Here is a 19,139-nt window from a genome sequence, read left to right as displayed (position 1 = left end):
TTTAGAGCTAAAACAATAACCAATTGTAGCTAAATATAAAAAAAGGGCTAGATCAAGTAGTACAAATGAATTTTAGAGCCAAGGACGACGGAGCCAATGATGAAGAAAATGATGATTGACTTGATAACTAGAGTAACTCTAGTAGTATGTAATAATGGTGATATGTAATAGTTGTCTTTTATTTATTTATTTTTATTTTATATTTTTGCAATTATGTATTAGTTGTCGTTCTATTAATAAAAATTGTAATTCATTTGCTAAATCAAATTGATCAAAGGAAGTAAATTAAAACTTATCAAAATGATCAAATGAACAATTCTAAATCACACAACATAATAATAATCGTCATACAACAAACTTAATATTATAAATCATCAAGTCTTCACTTCCTACATACCTATTGTTCAAGAACAACTCTTGAGACATGTTTATCATGAAATCTCCTAGACACCGGTCTAAGATGGCTGAAATCTATAGCCTCAGTAGGAAATTCTAAATCGACTTGCTGATACTGAAGTAGCAATAGATCGTCCGGCTTAGCTCCCTGATTTCCAGCTCCAGACATACTTGGTTCATCATCTAGATCACCCATGGGATTGCTCCAAACCAATGCACTATTACCAATGTTTTGATCTTTATCACCGTCGCCACTTCATCTTGTTTGGTTATTATAGACGTATTCGTTGTCGGAATCCATTTTTTTTGTTAGAACTAGTGAAACTATGTTGAAAACAAATGTGTGAAATGACAAAAGTCCGACTGTCGCGCGGCATTTAAACAAGCATAACACGCGACATTGGTAATGTCGCGCGACAGTACTAATAGCGAATGACAATAATAATGGCGCACGACATTACCAATGGCGCGTGTATACAATCACATTTGCTATAGATATTTGCGACCACTTAGAGTTGATCAAAATTTACATCCAGTTTCTCTAAATTTCGTCTTCAAATTTAAAAGAAATACTACGACCACAAATATGCTCTTATGCTATGTTATCAATATCGGATATCTCAGTCGATTAATCGCGTATCGCTTGTAAACCGATTAGTTTTAACCGATTTTTTAATTTTTTCTCACCGAACCGATTTAATCACTGAATTGACCGATTAATCGATCAAGATGACCGATTTCTCGCTAAACCGAGAAAAAAATATTATTGAAAATATCGGTTTCCCATCCAAAAAAATACGTAAAATTAATGAATTGGATTCTTAAATCGTATTAATAATAATATAACCCAATCAATACACAAAGCTAAGAGTTTATTTATTTTCCCCTCTTTATCGAAAGTAAAATATACAAATTATTGTATTATCTCTCTAATAAATATTATCGCTTCTCAATCTCTTTATTCCTTTAATTATTTAACGTAATTTTTGTGTTTGACATATCTGTAGTACTCTAAAATTGAACTAGTTAGATGTGATTATGAGAATTTGATATTTTTTGTTGTATCTCGGATCACTGTTTAAAAATATTTGATATGATTATTGTATTAACCTAAAATCGGAACTCTCCAAATGTCACTCTTTGCCTCTTTTTTTCTCTCCCTCTCCTTCTTCTTTTCTCTATCTACTGTTCTTTTTATATCCTCTCTCCCTCTCTCCCTGTCCGTCGATCCTCTCCCCTATCCTCTGGTCGCGATCTTCCCACTTGTCCACTTAGGGTTCACGTCCCCCCTTTCCTATGCTCCCTCTCCCACCTTTCTTATCTTGCCTCTATTCTCCTTCGTTCCTCTCCTTGACATCATTCCTCTGACCTCACCTTAGGGTTCCATCACCTCAATTGCCGTCATCATGCCCCTACTTTCTCACCTCGCCCTGGGCCCTCCATCTGTCCCTTCATCTAGCGGCTTCCGCTTGGCATACCCCGTGACATCGCCTCGCTTCTAGGGTTCCGCATCTATGTTTTGCTGTCCCCCCATGATGTTTGATTCCACCGCCCTCCTTTTTTGACTTGGTCCATGGTTCTATTATGGGTCACTACAAATGCCCCTTCTTGACTTCAGATCCATACATTGGGTACGCAGGTCGAGAACTCTTCCCCGTCTCTCTCCTCTTTTACTGTTCCCTGTCTTTCTTGGTCAGCGTGTGATGTGAGAGGCACTCATCACGCGCGCTCTTTCTGACGGCCCCTGGGTTCCTGTGCATCTACGTGTCGCTATTTATTTGGGGCACCCTTCCGCTCCGTTTTTCTTCGCCGGCTGAAGTTACTCTTTTACCCCCGACCTATTTAAACCCCCTTCCCCTTCTTCTTCCCTCACTTTCCTTCATTTGGTCTTGCTCTTCTCTTCTTATTCTCTATAACACCCTGTGTTTTTTTATACGTATTTTTCTATTTAATTAATTAATTTAATTGTTTATTTTAAAAATTAGTCGGATTGGACTTCGGGATCGTGGGCTTGGTTTTCTCGAAAGGTGTTCTATCCTTGGGTTTGGACCCAAGTATATAAACACATTGTTCTAGAGAATAGGGTTTTGAAGATAATAAAATATAAAAATGGAGAGAAAGAAGTCGGGTTTCTTTGGAGAGGTGGAGCCACGACGATTCGGGCTAGGAAAATTCGTCGAGTTTGTTAGTTAAGGTGAGTAGCTATTTTGCTATTTCACCGAACTTATGGTTTTCTCATGTATTGATCATCGTTCATTATTAGATTTGTATTGGACTTCGTGCCATCTGTTTTATTAAACTTTATTGAAATTCCGATTTGTAATTAATGAATTGTCATCTCTTGTCTTTGAATCTGTGGAGCTCTGTTCAAACTTTGAGCAAGCGTCAATGGCGTCGACCTCACGTAAATCGTCCAACATAGTTTTAACTCTTTGTTTTGTGTGGGTTTTAAACTCCTATGGTTATGTAGTGTTGGGTATATTGTATTGAAGGTGGATTGTTGATTGGATGATTGGGTGAGGTCGGGTTCAATTTTTGGATTTTGTCGAAGGTGAAAACAATTTTATGGCGTCGGTCCGGTTATTGGTCGGCTTGAATGGGTTATTGTTGTTTTGTTTGGGTGATGTCAAAGGTGTTGCCAAAGCTTTGAGGAAGCTTTAATGACCGAACGCCATTCTTGAGATCTTGAGAATTTGTTTTTATTGTGATTTTCGTGGTTTGAACGTGTTTGTGGTATTGTGGGTTGATGGGATGATGTTTGGTGGTAGTGGGGATGGTTATTTGTCGATTTGAGCTTGGAACAAGCTCTAATGGAGGCCAAAATCGAGATCTAGATTTAGGAATAGTTTTTGGTTTCTATGATTTTCGGTTTTCGCTTTTGTTAAAGTCGGTTGGTTTTGATTTGGTATAAAACCGATTTGATGGAAAGAGGAGAATTTCCCCCGCGGTTTTGGTGGTCTTTGGTGGTAGTAGCTAGAGAGAAGATGAACAGTGATTTCCGTGTGGGCTTGGGCCTTAGGCTGTTTGGTGGGCCATAAACTTTATATGTTATGTTAGGCCCGATTTTTATTTTAAGTTTTAGGTCCGATTCTATTTTAAAGTTTTTGGGTCCGATTTTTGTTTTTTGTTTGGGCCCAATTTAATTAAGTTTTGGGACCAGTTCTAATATTAGTCTATGGGCCCGTTTCATTTGAAATTGTGGACGATTTAAAGTCTAAACAAATCCATTGCTAATATTGTTTCCACCCATAGGACTTAAAATGGATCTATTTGGGGTCTTCCAACTTTTAGACTTTTCGGGTTCTAAGTTTTGGGCTTGGCGGCGGTTGGGTCCGAACCATTACCTCCGTCATGAGCCCTCGGAGCCATGCACCTTTGACTTTGACCATGATGAGTTGACTTTGACAAGAGTTGACTTTTGACTAGGGTTGACTTTGACCGCTTAACCCAATTTGACATTTTAACTTGGATTATGATTTGGGTTATTAAGATAGATCTAGGGCTATTAGCATAGTTGACTTTAGGCTAAGACCTCTATATATACGTGTGTATGTGTATTAACTACTATGTGATTTTGGCAAGATTTTTTTATTATATGCAACGTTATGACACTAAGACATCCCCAAATTAATAACGCCAGAAACAAAAATACATGAATCAAGGTACTCTTTCGTTTCTCTCGAAATAATATATGAAATAAGGTTCAATAATCGTAAACAAATTTACCGCGACTCTTTTAGAACTCTCCACGCCTCATGTTTTGAATTGAGTTTTATGATTTGTTGATGTCATATGTTAAAGGTGGGGCATTTATTGAATGTGGTCATGAATGACCTAGGGTATTCATTGAATGTGCCATGAATGACGTGATTGTTTGGACTACCCTAGAGAGGAACTAAGGTATTCGCCATGGGTTAGTTGTATTCCTTCGAGCGGGGAATGTAAGGTTGGGTATTCCTTGAATGTATGAATGACATAAGGTACATAGGTTGTGAAATATCCGTATAAGAAAAGTAATTGATTAATTAATAAGATAAATTAATTTGATTATACGAGTGTATTTGGGCTTGCATTGGAATACCTATAGGATATCTACACATCTTATATAAAATTGCTAACTTTCTTTTGCGGGGAGGGTAGGACTTAATAATATTTTTTGGCATGGACCGGTCCTACCCCTTATACAAAGATGGATATCGGGTAAGTTTTAAATTCAATGGTTTAGATATTAAAACGAAGTTATTATAATGAGTTATATAATGGAAGTTTTGCTTGGGAAGAAGCTATGCCGGGTTGAAATGACGGAACTACTCGCCTTCCAAGCCGAGAATGATTAGGTTATGATAGATTTAAAGTGTTAGTTGGATAAGTAAAGTTAGAAATGTTTATATGTATTTAGTCTACTCATACCAAAGAAATTCAATTTTCGACCCATGTTTGCTTTGTTTTGCTTAACGTGGGTGTGTTCTTGGGAACATAGGTGGAAGGCGTTTGGAACCACGTGTGATTGGGATTCTCTTTGGGGAGCATCGGGAGTTTAGTTTATTAGGTCCGATCTTTTGGAAGGATGTAATAACGAGGGTTACCTTTTTTATATGACATGAGAATCTGATGTTGAAATTGTTATTCTTAAAGTTTGTTTATGTTTGTATTGGGATGGAAGAAAGTTTTTAATAAAGTGATAGTTGAGGAATTTGGAGATTTTTGTTGTTAAGTTGATCCTGTTGTGATGTGGGTTTTAGGTTTTTTACATGTGTTGTATCCCCCGTCATAGCCTGGGTTTTTAGACAATTGAACCAAGTGATGGTTGAGATATTTATATTTCAATTATTCATTTTTTTTAATTGTTTAGAAATTTGGGCTGTGACATTCTCCATCTTCGCACTCCTTCAAATATTCTCTGGCGCACAAGCTCCCCCAGCGGTGGTCTTCCCTGCATCATCCTTTCTATCCGGTTGTCTCCGATGCTTTTCCCCGATTTCCTCGCTTTTAATAGGTGCGCTTTCTCCTCTTTTCCTCCTTTGTCGCGATCGATCTTCCGCTTTTTTTCTTGTGAACACCATTGACCCTTTCATACCGCTTTCATCTTCTTTCAATGTCGGGACGTGAATCCAGCCTCTACCTCTTCCCGCTCGACCGCGCGCCTCAACCCACTCCCCTTCGCTTCTACCGCGTGCCCTCCACCTCCGGCCATCCTACTACCTTTATCGCTTCCCCTAGATCCGTAGAAATTTGAGAGCCCTTAGAGCCGCTTATGGTATCCCATCCGACGTCAGATCTTGAAACACGCGGCCTTCGTCACCTACTATCCCCTTGGTTCCCTCCGCCGGGGTTCCCCGCCATTATTGTAGGGTCAATAGTTGCCGGCCTACAACTTCCGCATCGTTGGACGTGGAAGTCCGCGAACCACTTCAATATTCCCCGCCAAGGTATAGGTAATTTCGCTAATAATGCATGCCGCTAATTCCTACAACAAATCCCACGATCCTAAGATTTCCGGGCCGAGACATCTATTCCCATTATTATCTCAAAAACAAAGACTAAAGACGCCAAGATAGATATCGGTCCTTACATCGTTGGGCCTAAAAAGCGATCTTTTCTTTCCGCTTACCACTTCCGGACAAAGTCCGCACCACTATCCGCTTTATGTCTCTCGGGTAACTTCTTGTCCGCGGGACGCCCCTCTTCCCCGACTCTTAACCATCTTGCCTTCCGCCTTCGTGGTGAGTAATCGGTCTCTTTCTCCGCCGGGCCTCAAGAGTGCTTTCTCCCGCTTTACTAACTTGCCTCTCGCTTTTGTTTTATGGGTTGGCTAGATTCCAAGTCCCGTGATTTACGATGGCGCTCTCTCCGCCCGATCTTTGAACATATCCGCCTTAGGATCCGCGCATGAACCGCTAGGCATCCATCCCACTACCGCTGACTTCCCTTTGTTGCCTATTCCTGCTCTCAACACCTTCAACGGTTTGTCCGGTCCTTTTTTTCGCCCTCCACCTCCCAAGGAATGAAAGCCCCGCCCCCCCAAAGAAGAGATTTCATCCCCGGGACCCTCAACAATCCCTACCTCGGTCTTCCTCTTCCTTCCTCGCCCAGTCCCTCAACCGAAGCTATTCTCGGTGGGACGACCAGTTCATTTTACCTAACTCCCCTACGAGAACATGGACGTTCACAAGCGGAAGCTCTTCGACAGCTGACTCGGAGGATGAGGAGGTCGTGAATCCCCTCCATCGAGGTGCGGTGCCCACCGGCGACCACCTTCAAAGAGGCCGCGGACATCCTACTCCGCAGCGTTCGGACATCCCTTCCACACTCGCTTCTGCATCCGGGAAGCAGCCTCCATCCCCTCCATCCGCCATTCTCCCCCCCTCCTCTCCCACTCGCTTGGTAAAGAGCCCGGGGTCGCACTCCGCTTCCTCCGATGCACCCCGCACCCGCCGTTGTCGAAGAGTTCCGTCCCCAGTATTCGGTGCGAACCGTTTAAATCTCGATGATTCTCGCTCGACAATGCCGCGGTGGCATCCTCATTATTCTTAACCCCATCCCGGGACATTGCCTATGCAGATGGAGGTACCTTTGACTCGCACCGCACCTCGTTGTACACTAATTGGGAAAGGGTGAGTCTCTCAATCTCTCTTTTTTTTTAACCTCTCTCTTGCGTCTTAGGTCAACCTGGACATCTCTTACATGATCCGCGGCCTTTCGATTGCCAAAACAAATCGCCGCTTTGGAGGGAGTTGGATGGTCCTCGGGCTTGGCGACTAACGCCCGCTCTTTAATCAGATTTTTGGCTGCCTTTAGCTAAACTCGCTTCAAGATGAACTCCGGACCGCAGGAAGATTCTCACCACAAAAGATATGGATCAAGTCAACGACCGTCACGAGTCCCCAAAGGGAATCCTCCTAAATCATCACCACCAAGAAAACTGGCCTCTCTCCCCAAAGAAGATCGGGATGAACTGGAAGCCCTCAAACAACAACACCAAGAGACCCTAGCCGCGGAGTCCCAAAAGAACCTGTCTGACATGAACATTCTCCGCGACCGTTTCAAGCTTCTGGCCGACAAGAGGGTGGCCAAGAAACTACAAGAAGCCATGGACCGTCTCTCACCAAAGGCCGTCTTCTCCCAAAAAAGCTTGACATTCCCACTCCTAGCTATCTTCGCGGCTGGAAGATCCCCGGGTCGCCGATACCCCTCCCACCCGGGATCGAGCGGATTGCCACTCCATGGGAACGCCGCTACCCTCCCCTAATGAGACTCCGTCAGAAGTTACCGGCCCCCCGGATGCCTTAGAATTTTTTTGTGTTGTAACATGCCCTTCTTGCTTTAATTTTTACCCTTGGATGTATTTACTCTTTTCCACTCTTTATGTTATTGTAATATTACCTTGGACATGCGTTATTTTATTGTCTCTTTATCAATTGATGCTACTTCCTAGTTCAACTCTCCATCTTTTTCTTTTCTATTACTCTATTTCTTTTCTTAGCCCTATCCTTCCTCCTAAACCACCGATGGGTTCTCCCAATACTGCCTCTCTTCCCCGTGACTGGTAATCGGGGCTACTCACGCAACCCGCATCTCCTCCGATCCGAGGCGGGTTCATCCAACTCCTCGGGCAAACTCGAGGAGGGTTCACCCCACTCCGAGGCCTCTCTCTCAGGCTTTCACCTGATGGGTCTATCTCGTTGCCCCCAGTATCTCTAGCATCACTGATCCGGGGAGGGCTCACCCCACTCCACGGACCCCGGACTTTCATCAGTGGGGCTCTTTCGTTGCCCCATGCATCTCTGGCTCCTCCCGACCCGGAGGAGGGCTCACCCCACTCCCCGGGCTCTCAAACTTCACCATGGGGCTTTCTCGTTGCCCCATGTTTCTCTAACATCACCGGATCCGGGGAGGGCTCACCCCTCCCCGGACACTTCGGACTTTCGGCTCAATGGGGCCCCTCGCCCCCATGTATTTATAGCCTTTCCGGACCAAGAGGGGCTCACCCCACTCCCTGGCTCTCTCGGGCCCCCTATGGGGCTATCTCATTGCCCCATGTATTTCTAGCATCTCTCCGCCCGAGGAGGCTCACCCCACCCGGACACTTTCGGACTTTTTCGCCTAATGGGGCTCCCTCGTTGCCCCATGTATTTCTAACTGCTCTCCGACCCGAGGAGGGCTCACCCCACCCCCGTGCCTCTCTGATCTCATTCCCCATGATGGGGCTCTCCGATGCCCATGTACTCTAGCATCTTCGGACTTTTCATCCCAGGGGGCTCCCTCGGCCCCATCATCCTAGGGGCGGACACTTTTCGGACTTCGCCTAATGGGGCCCCTCGTTGCCCCCATGTATCTCAGCTTCTTCCGACCCGAGAGTGAGGCTTCACCCCACTGGGGCTCCCCCCTGGTTCTCTTTAGCTTCTCCCGATGGGGTTCTCTCTCTCTGATGGGGCCTCGTTGCCCATGTATCTCTAGCATCACCGGATCCAAGAGGTCCCACCCCACCCGGACCCCCTTTCGGACTTTCGCCTAATGGGGCCCCTCACCGCCCCCATGTATCTCTAGCTTCTCCCGACCTGAGGAGGGCTCACCCTCTCCCTGTGTTTCTCGGACTTCACTTTGATGGGGCTTTCTCAAAATACATATAGTCTCTATACAATTCTTTATCCTGAAATACATGAGGCATTTTCTCTGTTCCTATATGGCTTACATTACTTTTTGCGATATCACGGACAACAAACTTTACTACATTCACAAAAGTGCTGCGGTTTTATATTTTTACATTCAGCGGGGGTCCTCCACTCCGGCCCCCTTTACATTGCCCAAGCCGTGCTTACATTCAATTATAAATTTTTTTCAACAATCTCACGTTCCACGGTCTCTCTATCTGCTTCCCCTCCATGGTCTGCAACTTGTAGGTACCGGCCCCTCCAGCCTCCACCACGGTATACGCCCCTCCTGTGTTGGACCTTAACTTCGAATCCCTTCTCCTCTTTTTGTACTTTCGGCCACCCGCCAGAAGACCCTCCACTCACCAACCTTGAATTGTCGGGGCCCGACCCCCGGTTAGATTGCGTCTCAGAAATTTCGTGATATTCCTCTAGTCGATCACGTCGCGGCGTCTCTTTTCTCCTCCAACAAGTTCAAGTCTCCAGCCAATATCGCCAATTAGACCCATCTTCCACCGCCGGTTCGACCCGTGGCCCGCGATCATCTCTAAAGGGATTACGCCTTCAACTCGCGACACCATGGCGAATGGCGTCTCCTCGTACTCGCCCCCTGGGGTGGTTCTATATGCCCACAACACATGATTTAGCTCATCGCCCAGCGCCTTTTTATCCTCCAACTTCCTTTTCAAGTTGTTCATAATCGCTTTTGTTGGACGACTCGCTCATCCATTGCCCCTCGTGGTTGTAAGGAGCCGAAACCCCGCTTCACCCGATATGTGCGTAAAATGCCGCCACCTTTGCTCCCGCGGAACGAAGTCCCGTTGTCGGCGATTATAGCATATGGTACCCCAAACCTACATATGATATTCTCCCATAAGAACTTAATCACTTGTGCCTCTTTGATCTGCTGTAACGAGATGGCCTCAATCCACTTTGTAAAGTAGTCTGTTGCTGCCAGCATGTATCTTCTCCCGCCGCTTGCCACGAGCAGCGGTCCTACTATATCCATTGCCCACATGGAAAACGGCCACGGGCTTGACACGTTGTGCAGGGGTTCGGCAGGTGCGAATATCCGCTATGAGAATCTCTGGCATTTGAGGCATCTCTCGCGAAGTCCATCAGATCCTTTTTCATATGAGGCAAAAATATCCCGTGTTAACAGCCCGGTTGTCGCGATGGTTTTTCCCGCAGAATCGGTTCCCCCCACCGCCGTGCAATTCCGCTAATACCTCCTTAGCTACTCGAGACCCCAAGCATTTCAACAAGGGCCCACTGAAGTTTTTTTGGTACACCTCTCCTTCTACCAAGACGTATCTTCGAGCTGTCTGCTCCAACCTTCTCCTTTCTTTCTTGTCCGCCACCACCCTCCCCGCGAAAATCTACGATGGGATCGGCCCAAAGATTCTTCTTCTTCCTCGATTACGCACGCCCGCGACTTTTTTTCTCGTACTAGGTCGGTCCAATCTCCCCACCCTTATCTTTCTTTCTTCCGACCCGGCATTTGCCGCCACATACGCCGCAGATCGGCGTGTCCGTTTCCCCCTGACCCAAAAGTGTACAACCGGATCTTTGCGAACCTTTTGGCCTTTTCCCCGCACCACTTCCGGATACTTTGCCATCCCGGACATCGAGCCACAAAGCCTCCGTTAACCTCGGCACACCACGAGGTTCGAATCCGAATATACTATCGGCTCCCCACCTCCTCACCATCCCCAAACCTCGCTATCACGCCTCATACTCGCTTCATTGCTTGACGCGCAAAATCCCAATTTTGTCGCCAACTTTATCCTATTATTTTAGGTGTAACAAGCACCAACCCTATGTCGCTACTTTCATCCGCGGGTGACCCATCCGCTGAATATCCTCCATCCATTCCTTTTATCCTGTGGGTCCATCATACCGAAGTTCCCCGCCCTTCTCCGGGTTCCATAATCATTTCTTCCCCCAATTAGGATCTCACCGGAATTCCGCTTAGAATTCCGCCCATCATCGCGCTTTCTCCAGCGGTCCTCGTCTGCATCAGATCTCAGACGCGACCGAAAGCATCACCGCCCATTTCAACATTCTCCCCGAACTCTCTGTCCTTAATGCATGCTTAAGGGGTAGGTTAGTAACCACTACGACTGAATGGGCCTCGAAGTAGGGCTTCAACTTCAGAGTCGAAAAGACCAGGGCCAGGGCATATCTCTCGATTCTACTATATCTCGTCTCTGCGTCTAGCAGTGTTTTGCTCTGAAAATATACCGGATTCTCCACTCGATCTACCAAACGGATCAGCACCGAGCTCACCGCATACTCAGAGGCCCCTAGATATAGGTACAACTTCTCCCCTTCCTCCGGTGATAACAAGGGCACTCGCTTCAAATACCCTTCAATACTTGAATGCCTCTTCGACTCCCTCGGCCCACGCTAAGTCCGTAGATATTTCTCGCAACCTCTATATCAAGGTGATCCCAGATTTGTCGGATGACTTGGATATGAACTCGTTCAACGCCGCCACCCTTCCTCGCTAGCCGTATTACCTTTTTACATTCCGCGGGGATGACATTTCTATCAAAGCCCTTATCCGTTGGGATTAGCCTCTATGCTGCGGTGAGTCACAATGTAGCCCAAGAACTTGCCCGTAGTTACTCCGAATGTGCATTTCTCTGGATTCAATTTCAAATTATATTCCCGCAATATATTGAAAGTCTCCCGCAAGCCTTCCAAATGCTCTTCCTCCGACATGCTCTTTTCCACCATATCATCTATGTACAGCTCAATCCCCTTCCGAATCTTGCTTTCGAACATTTTCTCACCCAATCTTTGGAACGTGGCCCCCGCATTCTTCAGACCAAACGACATCCTGTTATAGCAATAGGTGCCACCTTCTACCACAAACAAGGTTTTCTCTTGATCCGGCCCATACATCGCCACCTGGTTGTACCCCATTGATGCGTCCATGAACGAGAATACTTTATACCCCGCCGTCCTGTCTACCAACTCATCTACTCGCGGCATGGGGTAGCTGTCTTTTGGGCACTCCCTATTCACATCCGTGAAGTCAACACACATATGCACTTTGTCATTCTTTTTAGGCACCGCGACCACATCGATGACCTTTCGGTGAATTTCGTTTTCGTATGATGCCCGCCCCTTCAAATTTTAACACCTCTTTCGCGAAATACTCTCCAGATTTCGACCGATGCTCGCGATGCTCGCCCGACCGCTTGGTGTCTTCATTCATGTGCAACCTATGGCACGCAAATTCTGGGTCTAACCCTGTGACGTCTTCAATCGTCCACGCAAACACATCCCTGTTTTCCGACAAGAATCGTATCAACCTGTCTTTCCATTCTTCCGTTAGACTAGAACCTACCGAGATGAGTCTCTCTTCCTCTCCTTCTCCTATATTCACCACTTCAATTGTATCTAACCTCTTTGACCCCTCCGTTGGTTCCCCCTTCCTCCTCTGAGGCAATCTATAATTGCTATGCCAGTCTCTTCCTCGGGTGGGGGCCTTCATCCTCCGCCTTTATGCACCAACCGCTTTCATCGTTCCCCTATGATCGTTTTTTGGTTGTCACCTGATCTCCGCGGACTTCGAATGTACCAGAAGGAGTTGGAAATCGTATCACTTGATAATAAGTAGATGATACATCCTTCATCTCGTGAATCCACTTTCTACCCAAGATTGCGTTATTTTGGGAGGCGGAATCCACCACCATGAACCGCATGAACACCGTAACAGGGCCCGCGGTCACCGGCAACAAGAGTTCCCCTACGGGCTCCGTCATGCTTCGGTTGAATCCATATAATTTGGTGCAGGGAGGCCTCAACTGTCCGGGATCCATCCCCATCTCTTCCAGAGCTCCTTTAAACAACAAATCTACCGCACTTCCACAATCTACCAACACTCTCTTCACCAGATAATTTCCCATCACCACCGTGATTACTAATGTGTCCTCGTGAGGGGAGTCCACCACTTGCAGATCCGACCTACTGAAGACAATCATATCTTGCTCTTCGGCGGATCCCAATCTTGATCGCGGAAATGAGGCCCTACTACTGATTTGTTGGATGCTCGTGGTCCTCCTCACCCTATCTCTATGTGCATTATGACTTAATATCTCCCCGCTAAAAATCACATGTATAGTTCCCAAAGAAATGATCCCTGTCGGCCGACGCGATCATCATTTCGTGCTTTTTTCACAAATTCTTTCATCTTGCCCTTATCCACCAATCTCGCGACCATCCATCCACTTCAAAGCATAACAATCATCCGCCTCATGGTTTCAGATTCGGTGATATTTGCGCAGAACGGTTTATATGGCGGCTCCATTGGTGTATTCGCGGTCCCTCATATCCCCTGCGGGTTTTAATAAGTGGCAATATCTCCCCAATGGTCTCTGCTTTTAGGGTCACTTCTATCTCGTGTGACGGCTTCTTCTCTCGTTTCTCCCCAATTCCGCCCGTGCCGTTCTTTCCACCCAGGTTGTTCGCTGTATTCTTCGCTTTCCCTTCTCGCGATCCTCCCTTTGCGGTGCTCCCTATCCCTCGGCCCAAAGATAACAGCTTTTTCCTCTCTCTCGGACCTTGGCAGCAGGTCCTCATATATCGATGTATTTTTCCACCCGTGGATACAATTTCAGGTAACGTGGCAATCTCATTCTTGGCGATGGATGATGTACTCGTCCCGGCCGCGCGGCTCGCTCAAAGGCGATGACCGCGGTTCTTTTCGTCAAGTTCTCTACCTTCGGGGGGTTTTGCTTTGAATCGGCACAAATATTCTCTCACCGTCTCTGGCTGATTTTTGCCTCACATTAAACAGGAGCGATGTCAACCGATCTCTTCTTTCGGTGTATGAAGTGCCTACTTTAAAGCCTCGCTCCAACTCCCGAAAATTCCTTTATACTCTCGCGGGTACCGGTAGTATTACAATCGACGCCCTCCTTTCAAACTTTCTTTGAGAACATCATGCACCGCGATCCATCATACTTTGGTTCTTGCCATGCAGTGGCATCTGTTCGCTGAAGTGGTGGATATGATCCGTCGGATCTCGGTTCCATCAGATCTCTCAAATCGAGGTGGTTAAAGCTTTTTGGGACCTCCAAAGCCCGTGATACCGCTTCATCAATGGGTTCGCGATTTAACCCCGCCACCAATTGTCGCCGCTTCATCCCCGCTTTTCTCTTTTTCTGGTTTGCTTCTCGTCCTATCTATCGATCTTGTATTTGTTCGATCGTCAAGCCCCGCCTCCGGATTTTCCACCAAATTGGCCTCTTCTTCCCTCCTCCTCCGAAGTCACCGATCGCTTCCTCGTCCCAAATTCTTCCTCGTGTCTTTCTTTCTCCTCAACCCATCGTTCTCTCCCCTTAGCCTCCCCGATCTCTTTCCCTCACGAAGTCGCGTCTCTTCGTTTTTAAGTCGTCTCCCCTACCTTCTTCTTCCTCTATCCCCGCCCGGATGTGTCCTTTCGTGATGGTACTCTCTTTTGGCCCGCCGGTTGCTTCTTCTGCCATCTTTACTCGCCCTCGCTTCACGCCCCCACAGACGGCCAAATGTATTAACCTAAAATCGGAACTCTCCAAATGTCACTCTCGCCTCTTTTTTTTCTCCCTCTCCTTCTTCTTTTTCTATCTATTGTTCTTTTTATATCCTCTCCCTCTCTCCTCATCCGATCCTCTCCCCCTATCCTCGGTCGCGATCTTCCCACTGGCCCACTTAGGGTTCACGCCCCCTTCCTATGCCCCCCCTCTCCCACCTTTCTTATCTTGCCTCTATTCTCGTTTCGCTTTCCTCATGGACGCCATTTCCTCGACCTCACCTTAGGGTTCCATCACCTCAATTGCCGCCATCATGCCCCTACTTTCTCTTCGCCCCGGCCTCCATCCGTCATCCCTTCATCATCTAGGGCTTCCTTTTTCAAACCGCATTCGGACATCGTCCGGCTTCAGGGTCCGCGTCTATGTTATGCTGTCCCCCCATATTGTTTGATTCCACTGCACCCACCCCTCCTTTTTGACTTGGTCCACAGCTCTAGTATGGGTCACTACAATTATACTATTATATATTTTGAAAACGTCAAATATATACATCTGGTATAACCGATTAAATCAATGATTAATCATATATCGCTACCGATTAGTTTCAAAAACCAATTTTAACTGGTTAGCTCTTATTTCAATTCACATATTTCCGATGGCTTACAAGGCTGTAGCCCATACTGGTAGTGGTAGGCATCTTTAGACGAATGCTTGCAGCTAAGTTTGTCGAAAACCGAAGAATATGGAGATATTATTGTCAGTGTTGTGGGAGTTGAAATTTGTTAAAAAGTGATTTAATTTTCAGCAGTTATTTTTTTTTGCTCAAAGCTCAGTGCATCGGTGCAAGTGGACGAGTTTTAAGTTTTAACTACGACCAACCAAGAAGCCAAAGAAAGAATAAAAGCAGCAACTTTTGGGCAGAAACCAAAGGTTGATAAATGAATGGTTTTGTCATTTTTTCTTGGAAAACGTAAAGCAAAAGAATCAAGACACTCATGGACCTGTCCCAATCACCCAAATACTCCCTTTGACCGTTCACTGAACACTTTGGCCCATCCGTCAAATCACAGATATTTTCTCACATTCAATACCAACTCATATTTTATATCCCTCCCACCAGTCTGTTATTTACACCCACCAGCACACGGGTCTTCAACACTTATCCAAACAAGTCTCAAAACCCTAAACCATCCAACGGCCCAAACAGCTTCTTTTGACGTGGCAAAACGATTCGATACCCAAACTCAAATATAAATACCTCATTTTCGTGAGAAAAAAAATTAGGGTTTCCACACCAGAGATCTTTTTTTCTCTGGTTTTCTAGGGTTTGTTTGTTTAGTAAGTTAATATTTTATTTTTCAAATGGCGCAAGAGAGGTTGACGGGGACTGTTAAGTGGTTTAATGGGCAGAAGGGATTTGGATTCATAACACCAAATAATGGAACAGAAGATCTCTTTGTTCATCAGTCATCAATCAGATCTGATGGGTATCGAAGTTTAGCTGAGGGTGAATCTGTTGAGTATCAGGTCGAGCAAGGTGATGATGGTAGGACTAAGGCTGTTGATGTCAGTGGACCTGATGGTTCTTCTGTTCAAGGTGCCCCATCTGGCGGCGGTGGTGGTCGTGGAGGCGGTGGCGGCCGTAGTTATGGTGGATCTGGTGGGGGATACAGTTCCGGTGGCGGATACGGTGGATCTGGCGGTGGTTATGGTGGATCTGGCGGTGGTTATGGTGGATCTGGTGGTGGTGGTTATGGTGGAAGAAGCGGCGGCGGTCGCGGTGGTGGAAGGGGTCGTAGCTCCGGTGGTTATGGAGGCGATAGTGGTGGTGGTGGAATGAGCTGTTATAACTGTGGAGGACAGGGACATTTTGCTAGGGATTGTACTGAGCAGGCCAGTGGTGGCGGCGGTGGCAGATATGGAGGAAGCGGTGGTGGAAGCAGAGGTGGTGGAGGCGGCGGCGGCGGTGGCGGTGGCTGCTATAACTGTGGTGGTGAAGGGCATTTTGCTAGGGAATGCACTCAGGGTGGTCAGTAAAAGCTTGGAATCAAAAGTAAACATGTTTCAGCTACATGTTTATAGACTTTGAATTTTAGTTTTTTTTTATTTATTTTTAATTTAGTTGGTTTTTGAGGCGACCCATCAAAAGTTCTGAAAAGTGTTTTTGTTCTAATGGGGTTTAGCTTGGTTATGGATCTGTTTTTGATCTTTTGTTATGGTTTATTGTCGTTAACGGATTTGGTACTTGACTTTATGTTGATTGCTTTACATTTTGGAGAGAGGATCATAATTATGTGATTCATTTAGATTGTATCCTCTCTTTTTATATACATATGGTGGTTTCTTTTAATGAAGCAGGATTGGTTTTGTAACGTGGTAGTTTTTTTTTTTTGATTTGTAGAACGTTGTTTTTTTTTTGGAAATTTTACACATTGATATGGTTTTCTGTATGTTGGTTCTATTGATTTATACTGTGAAATGGAGATCACTAAAGGCTTTCCGTTTGTTGGTTCTATTGATTTAAACTGTAAAAGGGAGATAGCTAAAGGTGTTCTGTTTGTTGGTTCTATTGATTTATACTGTATTAGGAGTCACTGGACAATGTGATTCAGCAGTTTTGCTTTTTTTCATGTAGTTGTGAATGGAGGTTTTTTTTCTTCTGATAATTGAAGTTACTTGTGGATGGTAACGAGTTGTTTTTTGAATGTCCTCGTACGTAGAGACTTTTCATTTAGAACGTCTATTTTTTTCTGAGTTGTGGTTGTTTAAGGTTTTGTAGGTGTAGTCTGTCAAAATCTTTCCCGGTGGTTTCTCAATTGATATGGTTTCTCTCATCTTATTGATGTTTTCTTCTGTTGGGTTGCCTTTGCAATTAGTGGTCCATGTTCTTTGTGACTCGGAATACTGTTGCAGTTCTTGAAGAATCTAAAGTTCTAGGTGAGTTTAACATTTGAGTTCTTGTACAATCAGTTGTTTAATATCTAAGCCAGCGAATTGCATTCATGTGGATGTCTATTAACTTGTAATTGTATCCTCTGGATGTATGGTGTTGGTGTTACTACTTAATAATAGGCATTTGAGTCGAACACTCTTATTGGTTGTGACTAGTTTTTGGGAACACTCTTATTGAAATGTGACTAGTTTCGTTTATAGTAGCCGGGGCACGTTGGTTGCTTTAAGTTTTTTGTCTCCCCATCCTTGGTCAAACTAAGATACGATATGTTCTGTTTCAAAGCCTAGTTTGTTTTTTCCAATATATTTCTATTTCTATTTTTGTTTGCTGCCTTTGCTTCTTATGACTGTTTTCTATTTGCTGCTTATGATTTCTAGATATTGAGTTGAATATTACTCAAATTATTGGCTAGCTAAATTGTTTTGGAGTTTAATCAAATTGTTTGTATGTTTTTTGGTAGTGGAGTGTCGTGATATTTGTTTTTGATGAATTGTCAGGTCTCTGAATGGAAGAGTTGGAAATATGTTCAGTACACCTGGTATTGAATGTGCAGTTAGGTTTTAGATGTTGTTCCTTAAAGTTGGCTGTATGATTTGTTTACATCTGTGCTATTCAAAGGAAGGCTTGTTTGTTTTGTTGCAAGAATATAAGAGCAGAAAGTTTTGCGTTGACTGGAATAATTTAGATGGATTAGATAAATTAGTTTTATAACTAGATTAATCTCTTATCATGTTAGGAATTGTTGATAGCACTCTGAATTGAATGTAACCAATTGGAGCTGACTAGCATTTTTTTCAATATGCGCTGTTGGCTCATTTTTAACTGAGAATGTAGGGTTCTGAAGAACTTTTAGGATGAGTATCACATGCATATGTAGTTATGATACATGTCGTAGTTTTTGATAAAGCTAAATTTAAGGACTAATGTATTTTGGTACAAAAGTTAAAGACTAATGTCATTGTGCTTGCTTCGGTGAAAATCCCAGGACCATGATGTCTCTAATATGGAGCAAGATATTGATATCTACTCGGATAGAGTTTAAGTTTTTTCTTACTGTTTCCAGGCACTTTTTTTCGTTGTGTCGATACTTGCCCCAGTTTGAAGCGAGAAGTGGAAAACGTCAATTGGTGGTTTGATTGTTGGTCCTTTTCAAATTTTGAGACTCGTTCAGAGACTTGTATCTAAGATTAGAGTAAGTTTTGATAGGTTTGTGTTTTCAATTCTTGTTGTGGCTGATTCTACTTGTCAAATGAAACTGAAAGTTTGTAAACATTTAAAAAACTGTGTAGTTATGCCATTGTATTTATTTTCCTTGTGCCAATGTTGGTGGAATTAAAGGTTTTTACTTGATGCGGGTTGGGGTTTACTCGGTGTGTGAGCTTTACCCTGTTTCAGCACAAATTGAATTATGTTTATGGCTTTGCATTGGCCGGGGAGTGCTACGTGTTGCTCATCACCTTTGCTAGGGTCTTTTTAAAGAAACTAGGTGTTGCCCGTGCTTGGCACAGGATGTAATTGGTTGTATGTTTTGCATCCAGTGAAATAATCGTATGGCAACATTCATTAGCTATCTACATCTTTTTTCTTTTGACAAGTCTAAATTCCATTAAAACT

General features: G+C 44.7%; 1 protein-coding gene and 1 long non-coding RNA gene across 2 annotated transcripts; both read left to right on the top strand.

Annotated features, from left to right (window-relative positions):
- The first annotated feature begins 15,541 nt into the window (after nt 1-15,541).
- Nucleotides 15,542-16,944, top strand: LOC147520008 (glycine-rich protein 2-like). The gene has a single exon (XM_086591514.1). The coding sequence runs from the start codon at nt 15,935-15,937 to the stop codon at nt 16,607-16,609; it is 675 nt and encodes a 224-aa protein (XP_086447640.1). The 5' UTR covers nt 15,542-15,934; the 3' UTR covers nt 16,610-16,944.
- Nucleotides 16,945-16,947: 3 nt separating this feature from the next.
- On the top strand, nt 16,948-18,891 carry LOC147520007 (uncharacterized). The gene is made up of 2 exons (XR_015212399.1): nt 16,948-17,509; nt 18,511-18,891. It is a non-coding gene; the product is annotated as an uncharacterized LOC147520007 (long non-coding RNA).
- The last annotated feature ends 248 nt before the right edge of the window (nt 18,892-19,139 follow it).

This window comes from Coptis chinensis, chromosome 2 (assembly GCF_015680905.1).
Source record: "Coptis chinensis isolate HL-2020 chromosome 2, ASM1568090v1, whole genome shotgun sequence".
NCBI classification, from domain to species: domain Eukaryota; kingdom Viridiplantae; phylum Streptophyta; class Magnoliopsida; order Ranunculales; family Ranunculaceae; genus Coptis; species Coptis chinensis.
The sequence above is the reverse complement of the archived record's forward strand: the minus strand, read 5'-3'. Positions and strand labels throughout refer to the sequence as shown.

Excerpts from the sequence above, each read along its gene's own strand:
- LOC147520008 (XM_086591514.1), top strand. The coding sequence starts at position 15,935 with ATGGCGCAAGAGAGGTTGACGGGGACTGTTAAGTGGTTTAATGGGCAG.